General features: G+C 46.1%; 1 protein-coding gene across 2 annotated transcripts in view; it reads right to left on the bottom strand.

Moving 5' to 3' along the window:
* Window positions 1-1514: 1514 nt before the first annotated feature.
* The window catches only part of IQCK (IQ motif containing K), a 122859-nt gene continuing 113953 nt past the window's right edge, over window positions 1515-10420 (bottom strand). Inside the window, exons 9-10 of one of the 2 annotated variants that reach the window (XR_006382355.1) lie at window positions 2282-2390; window positions 1515-2080 (exon numbers count right to left, since the gene is read on the bottom strand). Coding sequence is in view for 1 of the 2 variants with exons in the window: in XM_044234087.1 (XP_044090022.1) it covers window positions 2335-2390 (56 nt within the window). In the remaining variant the exon portion in view is untranslated. Of the gene's footprint in view, window positions 2391-10420 lie in introns of both variants that reach the window. The other variant, XM_044234087.1, reaches the window with a different exon arrangement.

Here is a 10420-nt window from a genome sequence, read left to right as displayed (position 1 = left end):
GAAACGAGGCCAATTTGGCCTTCCCTCCGTGGCCCTCCTTCAAGTTTTCCATCCAGCTAGTGCATTTCCTTGTGTCGCCACGCATGAGGAAGAAAAAGCATGGCACCAGAATGCCACCCCTACCCGACCTTTGGGAAACAGCCCACCCCTGCCCAGAGCATGTGCTTGCTTCTAGAGAATCAGATTCCAATCCTCTCTTGAGGCGCGTCATTGGCGGACTGGAAACTGGGAATATTGGGGAGGAGAGGGAGGGAAATAAGCTAGGACCCGGGGTGGGGATGGGGGTGGTGGTTGCATGCAGACCCAGGATTGTGGAAATACAGAAATCTCCAAACACTTCGGTCCAGTCCGGTGAAAAACGACAGCAATACACATTCTCGTGCCAGGAAATGGTTGCTTACCCCCGCTCTCTGGAGTCCTTTGGAGCTCTCTGATCCCATCAGTGATTCCGTCTGCAAGAGCCCCCCCTCCCCCCCTTGCAGAAGGGAGCAATTCACCCGATCGTTTTCTCTCTCAGTTCTTGGTGGTCCAGGCGTATAAGGTGAGCACAGCATAAATGGCTACAAGGGGGAAAGTAACGTTTCATCAACATAACAACAGAACCAGCTTTGCGCCATGGGAGACCTCACTTAATGAGACCTTTTCTCCCCCCTTTCTTTTTAATTCTCTGATACGTTATTGCGCTTCTGGATTTTGTTTTATTTTGGCTTTAAGGTTGAGAGTTGGGTGGATGCCCTCCCAGTGGGGCAGAGGTGGGGAGTGAGGGCAGAGAGCAGAGAACGGGTTATTTTCCTAATGACTCCACCTGAAGGGTACAAAGAGACCTCTTTACCAAGAGACTGGCTGCCAGCTGGCCCCACGGAGCAAACTTTAAATACAAAATCCAGTGGCACCTCTGTTTATGGAAACAACACTTGTCGTGGGAAAATGACCTGAAGGAGAGCATCTGTGATCAAAATACCTAATTGTAAGCACAAATCTTTCTGTGTCCGGTTATTAAAATCACTCTGGGACTATAACAGCCACGCTTGTCCCCCCCACCCCTTTTAATAGAAAATGGTCATTCTATCCTGGTTTCCTCCACTGGATGTGGAGGCAGTGAGGGAATCAGCTCAGAGAATTGACAAACTGGGAAAATGTGGGGATCCTGTGCTTTTAGCACAGACTCCGTCTGGGCCCACCAAACAAGGGTAAACTTGGGGTGGTCTTCTAGGTCGGCCAGTGCTGAGTTGAACCCTAAACTGAAGGGGAGTGTTGTGGCTTTTATAATCCAATGATGCAATGATTACACCAGCTTACAAGAGTTCTGAGCAGGTGCTTTTTATTAATTGATAAAGAGCTAAGGCTCGTTTTTCATAGATAATATATATTTATTAAATGTATTAATGTGTATTTTATAATGTACCTTTATCCTCCCCTGGCTGACTGTTGCATACTTATTAAAAAAAAAATCGTTAAAGAAACTTCAAGACAATCAATGTGTACCATAAATGACTGTATAAAAACATGACAAATTTAAAGGTTGTAAAGCATGGGCAGATAGGTTTTATTTTCAAAATGCTGTTCTTAACACAAAAATAAAGGCTTTCCTATTTACTTAAGATGTGTAGTAGCTTGTCACAACCACCCAGAATAACTACGAGGTTTTTGGATTTGCCTGGAGGCTCAGTCTGTGGCATTGTGAACGGGGGAATCCTGGTTCACAGCAAACCACAGAACAAATGAGGGTAATAAGTTAGCTTAGCCACCAATAAGGAACTTTCTATAGTACTCTGGGGGCTTGACAACCAAAATCCTTTGTCACTGTCTGGGTGTCTTCAACTTGTTGGATTTGCAGTCAGAGTTAAGAGTCAGTCTCCTCTGCAAGTGGATGTAGGCAATACGTCTTTTTTATGAAGAGAATACTCACCAGATAAACCTAAAGCCCATGGCAGAGATTTGGGACTCGAATTTAAGTACCAATCTTTGCCAAGGCAGCCAGAAGTGGGAAACTGGAAACTAAAACACTTCAGCGTTTCTTGGATCTAGAGTTTGTTGTATATTTTAACGGCGGTTGGTGTAGAAGAATATACTGGAAGCACTGAAGAAATAATAATAGATAAAATAATAAAATTTGGAGATAATGCAGAAAGTTAAGATTCGTACTCTCCTAGGATAAACTATATGCAGTAAAGCATGTTTGCAACAAATCCTAGCTTGTGCAGAAAAGGTTCTGTATTCACATGTACCAAATCTAGTCGTTTTTAAAAAAAAATCAACAGAGAGGAAGCATAATTTGTACATTTTCCTCACGTAGGGTCCTTGAAGCTCCAAAGGGAAAAGATCCCCTAGTAGTTAAGATGGTGGAGTCGTAGGTGCAATTTCCTCATCATCCTCCATTTTGCATTTCACTACAAAGAAATGAAAGAGAAAGTCAGAATCAATTTACATACCCAGACAGACTTGTGATTTTGCAAACAGCAAACTCTGATGTGTGGAGGTCCACGACATCAGAACTCACCAAGCACCTGCTCTGGTTCTGGGGCCATCGACCTACCGGGGAAGAACGTGGGGCCATTATGTTCCAAGGACGGAATCGAAAGCTTCAAAACCATGTAATGTTCATGGCTATTCTTTTTGTCCCCCAGTTTTATTGAAAAATAATCGACATACACCGCTGTATAATTTTAAGGCAGATAGCAAGATGGTTTGATTTACATATATGGTCAAACATTTACTCCAATGGGGTTCACTGACCCCCATCTTCTCACACAGATCCAATAACAAGAAAATCTTGTGATGAGAACTCTTGGGATCTACTCTCTTCACAACTTTCCTCTGTATCATTCAGGAGTGTTAGCTGCAGTCATTATGTTGTACATTAGAGCCCTAGTGCTGATCTGTCATGTAACTGGAGGTTTGTATCGTCCCTGGTGACCACAAGTATGATCTTTTTTCCTGTGAGTTTGGGTTTTGTTCTGTTGTTTTTTTTTTTTGTTTAAATTCCCCATATAAATGAGATCATACAGTATTTGTGTTTCTTTACTGGACTTATTTCATTTAGCGTAATGCCTTCAAAGTCCATCAAGCTATTCTTAATTTAGTTCAGTAGAAGGTCAAAAGTGTTCTTTGCGGGTCAGGGAAACTGAAGAAAGGAAGTTTTACTGAAGACGATGACACATTCCAGGCTCTTGACTCCGTCCGATCTGTCACCACTCACCTTGCTCCCCCACCCACCCAAAATTAAAATCTCAGGATAACACTGGGGTGAATGCAAGGTCAGAAGGGAATCTCTTCCAGTCTTTCATGGTCTGGAAAAGAATGTGATCTGGGGGATTTCCTGCATCGGCTAAACAGGAAAGTTGGCAGAACACAGGACAGAACAACTTGTAAGGGAAATTGTCCCAATAGGGAAAAGCCCCTTCCCTAGAAAAACAGGGAAACCAGTCCCCCAGAGTGGGGGGAAGGGGAATCCTTTTAGAAAGACCCTCTCATTTAAAAAAAGTTTTTTTAAGGTTTTATTTATTTATTTGAGGGACAGTGTGCGCTTGCGCAAGTCGGGGGGTGCAGGTAGGGAGAGAGAGAGAATCAGGAATCTCTAGCAGCTTCCGTGCTGAGCGCGGAGCCCAAAGCAGGGCTTGATCTCAGGACCTCAAGATCATGACCTAAGCTGAAATCAAGAGTTGGTTGCTTAACCAGCTGAGTCACCCAGGCGCCCCCAACAAAAAGACTCTTGTTTTTAAAAAGTTTTTGTTTCTAGCGTTCCAAGTGCTTGTCCTGGACATTAATGCCTGAAGGTTCTTCTGAGTAAGGTCACAGGCTCTGATCACACATGGGGAGGAGTGTTCTAGCCGAAAGCGTGTTGTTAGTGTGTAGGGCACAGGTTTTGATCCAACCAGACCCAAGCATGGACTGAGGTGGGGACACCATCAATCACGGGCAACACAGTTACTTCCTGTTGGATGTGGACTAAAACGTTTCAGCAGCCCAGGCTAGCACAGCAGTCCTCAAGCTGGGGCTTTCTAAGGGTATTTGGTCATGGTTTATTCAAAGAGAGTCACCCTCCAAGTCCTCAGCTGTGGACAGTGTGGACTTGCGGTTGGTGGGGTTTATATTGATCCCCTTTCCTACCTCTCCTGGTCCTGGCACTGGCTAGTGTGTAAAAAATCCCCAGGTGGCAAACAAGGAGGCAGTCAGTCCACAGAGTCTCCTTCCTGTGTTTTCTGTGTTTAATAATTATCAAAAGTTAAAGTGTATTTATTTGGCTTTGTGCATTACTAATGACTTAATAACTCAAACTAGAAAAAGTATTTTTAATACTTAGAACCTGTGGTCACTGGAAATTTTAAAGAAGTGTTTTGAGTGGGGGTGCCTGGGTGGCTCAGCCGCTGAAGCCTCTGCCTTTGGCTCAGGTCATGGTCTCAGGGTCCTGGGATCGAGCCCTGCATCTGGCGCTCTGCTCAGCAGGGAGCCTGCTTCCCCCTCCCTCCTCTGCCTGCCTCTCTGCCTACTTGTGATCTCTCTCTCTCTCTGTGTCAAATAAATAAAATCTTAAAAAAAAAATAATTGTTTTGAGTGTATACACTGTTTTTTGTTTCATATACATACAAAAGCTGTCCAAGTAACCACCGTGAATATCCCATGTGCCTCTAAATCCTATTGATGACAATGGTCCTTCAGAGCCAAGGATGCTCTATGCCTCTGCAGGTGCTTTCCCAGGATCCTGCTGATCCATGATGTGATCCAGATGGGAAAGTTGAGCAACTGAGTGGGGATGGCAGATTCCCGACTTGTAGGCCTTGTCAATTACATTCCATTTTAAGCTACCAGCCTCATCAGAGCTGGGAGGCGGTCTGCTCCACCCTATGGAACAGTTCAGTACTGGGCTGCTCTGGGTCCAGACAGGGAGCTATGCGGGAAAACCTCAGGGGCAAGATAGTGCTCTAGGCAGGGTCAGGGGGACCAGCACCGTTCCCAGCATCACTGGGAAGCTGTTAGAAGTGCAAATCCAGGGGCGCCTGGGTGGCTCAGTGGTTTAAAGCCTCTGCCTTCGGCTCCGGTCATGATCTCAGGGACCTGGGATCGAGTCCCGCATCCGACTCCCTGCTCAGTGGGGAGCCTGCTTCCCCCTCTGCCTGCCTCTCTGCCTACTTGTGATCTCTCTCTGTTAAATAAATAAAATCCTTTAAAAAAAAAGAAGAAGAAGAAGAAGCACAGATCCACAGTTCCACCCACACCTAAAGAATCAGAGCAGTGGAACCCAACCAGTATGTGTTGTCAACAAGCGCCCCCCAGGGGATGACGGATACATCAGTTTGACCCGCTGCCACTGGTTCTCCACCTTGGTTGCGTTTAAGAATCACCTGGGCCGTGTCTGAAGCCTATTAGTGCCTGGGTCTCACCCTAGACATTCTGATGTAATTGGTCTGAGGCCCGGGTATTGAACAGTATTCAAAGTTCCCCTACCTTGCTAATGCTCAGTCAGTGTTGAGAAACCCAAACTGAGGTTGGAGTCCCTTAAAAAAAAAAATGTGACCACAAAGACCCTTACAGTTCAGAAGAGCCTAGAGTTCCCCTTCATGTCTCAAAATGGAAGCAGTTTGATGACCTCTCTGGCCCACAGTTGGCAGACAGTCGCAAGAGGCTCCCAGTAGCCAGAGAGGAAAGGAAGTCTGCTGGGAAGAATTCAGCCTTTGGGTTTTCTGTTGTTCCTCAGCCCTGCCTGAAGAAAGAATTCACCTGCTCCCCTCCGTCCCCGTATCAACCAATTCCTGCCCATGCCTTGATAACCTCTCTTAGCCACCCATATATATACTTCGACTTTGCCTGGAGAAAAAGCCCTTATTATCTTTTTCCAATTATTACACAAGTGTCTTGAGAAAGGACAGCAGAGAGTGAGGCTAGGACTGCTCCTCCAAACTGAAAAATCAAAACACTATGTAGAGTTGATGGACTGGAAATAAAGATGGATGTGGAGCCCAGGATGGAATCACCTGGGGATATTTGAACGTCCTCAATGCCCACCCCAGCCAGTCAGGTCAGAGTTGCTGGAGTGCGGGGCCTCTCCACTGGTGTCCCCACCCTGGGGAAGTGGCATTGTCCAGTGACACTGAGTATGCACACTCCCCACAATGCAGCGACTGCTCTCCTCTTGCCGTCCTCTGAGGAAACCCTTGCACACACGTCTGAGCCACGTGGATTAAGATGTCCGCGATAGCAGGAAGCTTCAAAGAACCCAAATGTCAATCAATAGCTGCCTGGATAAACAAATCGTGGTCTGCTTGAACGGTGAGTATACAGCAGGGAACGTGAATAAACCACAGCTACACCTGTTGCCTTAGATGAGCTCATCCACGTTGAAGGAAAGGTGGAAGGTGCAGGGTAATACATATAGTGCGATTCTATTTACAGCAGATCTAAATACCGAGGAGTGCCTCTAAAGATGAGAAAAACTCTAAAAGAGGCAAGAGAACGGGGCATCTGACTGGCTCAGTAGAGCATGTGACTCTTGATCTCAGGCTTGTAAATTCGAGCCCGTGTTGGGTGTAGAAATTACTTAAAAATAAAATCTTAAAAAAAAAAAAAAGGCAAGAGAACAATTAGCCCAAAAGTCAGGATAAGTGGCTTCACTGAGGGAGGAGAAGCTTTAAAGGTGTTGACAGTATTCTATTTCCTTAACTGGGATGGTAGTTATACGTGAGTGTTTGCCCCAGAGTTATATGTGCTTTGTGGTCAATATTGTATGAATATTTCCCCCACCCCCAAAAAAACAGGTAAAAAGAAATAAAAGTGGTATATTACTTGAAATTACAAAGCCAACTAATGAACAGGAAAGAACAATTTAACTGCTTTGGGAGGGTGGAGATGGGGTATTAGTGAACTCGTCCTCATCTGTCATAGCAGGAAATCAGATACTGTCTAAAATCATATCTATCATATCGAAAATCATAACTATTCAGAGAGGAACAGCTAAGAGCTCAAAGTGATTGCTGTAGCAGAGGGCGGAAAAGGGATGATGTTGGTTATGTCCTTCTGTCCATCCTACCCAGTAGTCCTCCCTTATCCTTGGGGGACAGGTTCCAAGACCCCCAGTGAATGCTCATAGCCAGAGATAAGGCAGGGAAATGGGTACTGTCTTTTAACCATGGGAACCATGTGCAGGGATTAAAAGTTAAGAAACAAATAAAAGTCTCCCCTTGGTAGTTTTCTTCCTCATTTTGGCAGAACAGAGCCTTGCACAGGTAGGTCCTCAGGTGGGTAAAAGGAGGGAGCTTGGAAGGAGGCAGCAGGGGAGGAGAAGGTAGCGATGACTGAATGAAAGAACCTGGTTTCCATTTTAGTTTAGAGACATCATCATGGTTGGCCTCCAACACCAACAGACAGATGCCTCCGTGCCCCTGCACCGTCCTTGTCCCCCTCAGCAGGCTGGTGCACAGCCAGTTCCGGAAGGGCTGGAGAGTGGAAAATCCCAGAGACAGGAGCCAGCGCTTCAGCTTCAATTAAAGGCAGTGTGACAAGAAAGGCTCTGCATACTAATGAGACTTGCTAGGGTTTTCCTCATCTCAGTCACCCTCCTCCTCTCCACTGTTCCAGTCAGTGACCAGGCTGAGAATTCCGGACAGCTGGGAGAAACTGCCTAAGGCTTGAGACACAGGAAATTCAGGGACCAAGGAGTCATCCAGCCTCTCACTCGGGTTGCCCAGATGTGGTCTCAGAATGAAGCATCACCTGGGACAGATCCCTGGGCTGCTCTAGACTTTGAGAATCAGATCCCAGGAGTGAATCCTGGCACTCAACACCCCCCACCTCTGTGCTTTGAGTGATCCCTTTGATGTGACGGGTTTGGGAACGCGCACTCTGTGGCTCCGCCAGCTCAGCACCTGTCTCCCGAGGGCCCCGGTGCGAGACGGTGCTGGGAGAGCAGAACAGACAAGGCCTGCCCGGTGCTTGAACTGGAGTCCGGGCCCGAGTTAGGCACTCAGTAAACATGACCTATTATTATTATTTTTAGGGTGTAGTCTTGGATCTCCAGGAGCTCACAGTCCAGAGGGGGAAGCGGAAAAATAAACGGGATTACAAGAGCCAAGAGATGCGCACACAGCACAGGGAGAAGTCATGACCTGAGCTGAAGGCAGACACTTAACGACTGAGCCACCCAGGTGCCCCAAGAAAACTCAAAAAGCATTAACTAGCCCCCCAGTTTCTAGGATTCGAGGTAAATAATACAAGCAGACACTTCTGTGGCACTGATGGAGCCCTTCACACATATGAAGTGATGGCGAGCTAAGTGCCATGATTCTCCCCAGTCTGACAGACAGGGAGACCGAGGCCCACGGGTTATGTGGCTTGCCCGTGGTCACACCATGGGCTCTCTGGCTCCTGCATTTGTGCTTTTAACCCCTGCAAGGTCATGGTCTTACAGTGTCTCTCACCAGTAGATGAAGATTTCCATACTCAAAGGTGCCACAATGAGACTCGCAGACAAAGGTGTTCACTACCGCGTTGTCTTACCACAAAAAAAGCTTGGGGACAACCTAAAGGCCCAACAGTGACTGGGAATGAGCCAATCATTGGGGAATGAAGAGGTGTCTGACAATTTATAAACTTGGTAAAACATATGAAATCACTAAAACAAAGTGATGCTTTCGCCAAGTTTGAAGGAACAGGGAGAAATGTCAAGCGGAATACAGTGAAGCACATTTTCTGCAAATTTTGACGATGCAGATTTTAAAATTGCTCAATACCAAAGGTTAACATTGTCTCCAAGGGGGACACCAAGGCTCTGTCTGTTGGTCTGGAAGCCAAACAGGATGATGTTTCTAAAGGGTAAAAGTGGAAACCAGTTTCTTTCACTCATTCTACTCTGCCCCTTTTTTCCCACCTCCCTTTCTAAAAAAATTTTTTTGGAGAACAAATGACTCCTGTTTTACATTTACTCCTGGTTGGGGCCTTCCAAAGTATGTCATTAAAATGGGGTTTTTTTTGGTGGGTATCTGAGTGGCTCAGTTGGTTAAGGAACTGCCTTAGGCTCAGGTCATGATCTGGAAGTCCTGGAATCAAGTCCTGCATTGGGCTCCTAGCTCCATGGGGAGTCTGTTTCTCTCTCTGACCTTCTCTCCTCTCATGCTCTCTTTCACGCACACTCTCTCTTTCAAATAAATAAATAAAATCTTTAAAAAAAATATTTTGGTAGGGGCCGCCTGGGTGGCTCAGTTGGGTAAGCATCAGCCTTTAGCTCAGGTCATGGGCTCCGGGTCCTGGGATCCAGCTTATTTCTCCCTCTCCTTCAACCCCTCTCCCCCATTTGTGCTGTCTCTCTTGAGTAAATAAATAAAATCTTTAGAAAAAAAAAGTTTGTTAAAGATTTTATTTATTTATTTGACAGATAGAGATCACAAGCAGGCAGAGAAGCAGGAAGAGGGGTGGGGAAGCAGGCTCCCTGCTGAGCAGAGAGCCTGATGTGGGGCTCAATCCCAACACCCTGGGATCATGACCCAAGCCGAAGGCAGAGGCTTTAACCCACTGAGTCACCCCGGCGCCCCTAGAAAAAAATTTTTTAAAAAATATTTACTTATCTATTTCAGAGAGAGAAAAAGAGAGTGCGCCCGCGGGTGCACGAGTTAGGGAAGGTGCAGAGGGCGAGGAAAAGCGAGTCTTAAGCACACACGTGCTCAGCGTAGAGCCCCACGCAGGGCTTGATCTCACGACCCTGAGATCACTACCTGAGCTGAAACCAAAAGTCCGACAGCTAACCAATTTCACCACCCAGGTGCTCCAAGAGGATAATGTATTTAAAGTGCCTAGTGCTAGGTCTGGCACGTAGTGGATACTCAACTAATGTGACTTCTTTTCTCCTACATGGACTGTAGAAATACCAGCTGAAATGTTGCTAGAGAGTTCACTTAGCATTTTAAAAAATTCACAGCATGTCACTCATCTGCAAGTTATTTCTCTTGCAAGCTCACTATCAAACAGTTAAGAACTTGAAAGTTAGCAGAAACCAGCGTAGATGGCTTGTGTGTGCCCCAAACTCTGCCATGTTGGTCCCAGGAGAACCTCTGCAACCTCTCCCAGAACATGTGTGCTCATTCTGTAAACCTCCTTCTGGCAACCGCAGCTATCAGATATCCCAAGAGTATAACTGAATTGAGGAACGCAACGGTGTGTCCCAACGGCAGATGATCACATTAAACAGTGTGCAACATCGTTAGACGTCATGGAAATTAAAGGCATGACGAGATAGCTAGCGCACATCCACCCACCCAGGTGGTTACAATAAAAGAGACTCAGCATATCAAGGGTTAGCAGGGACGCAGAGCAACTGGAAAGCTCAGGCACCACTGGTGCGAATGGGAAATGGCACAACCACTTGAGAAAAGGACTTGGCAGTATCCCCTAAAATTAAATATTATATATACTCCCAGACCCATCAGTTCCACTC

This window comes from Neovison vison, chromosome 14 (genome assembly GCF_020171115.1).
Source record: "Neovison vison isolate M4711 chromosome 14, ASM_NN_V1, whole genome shotgun sequence".
NCBI lineage: Eukaryota > Metazoa > Chordata > Mammalia > Carnivora > Mustelidae > Neogale > Neogale vison.
This window is presented reverse-complemented; position numbering and strand designations above follow the sequence as displayed.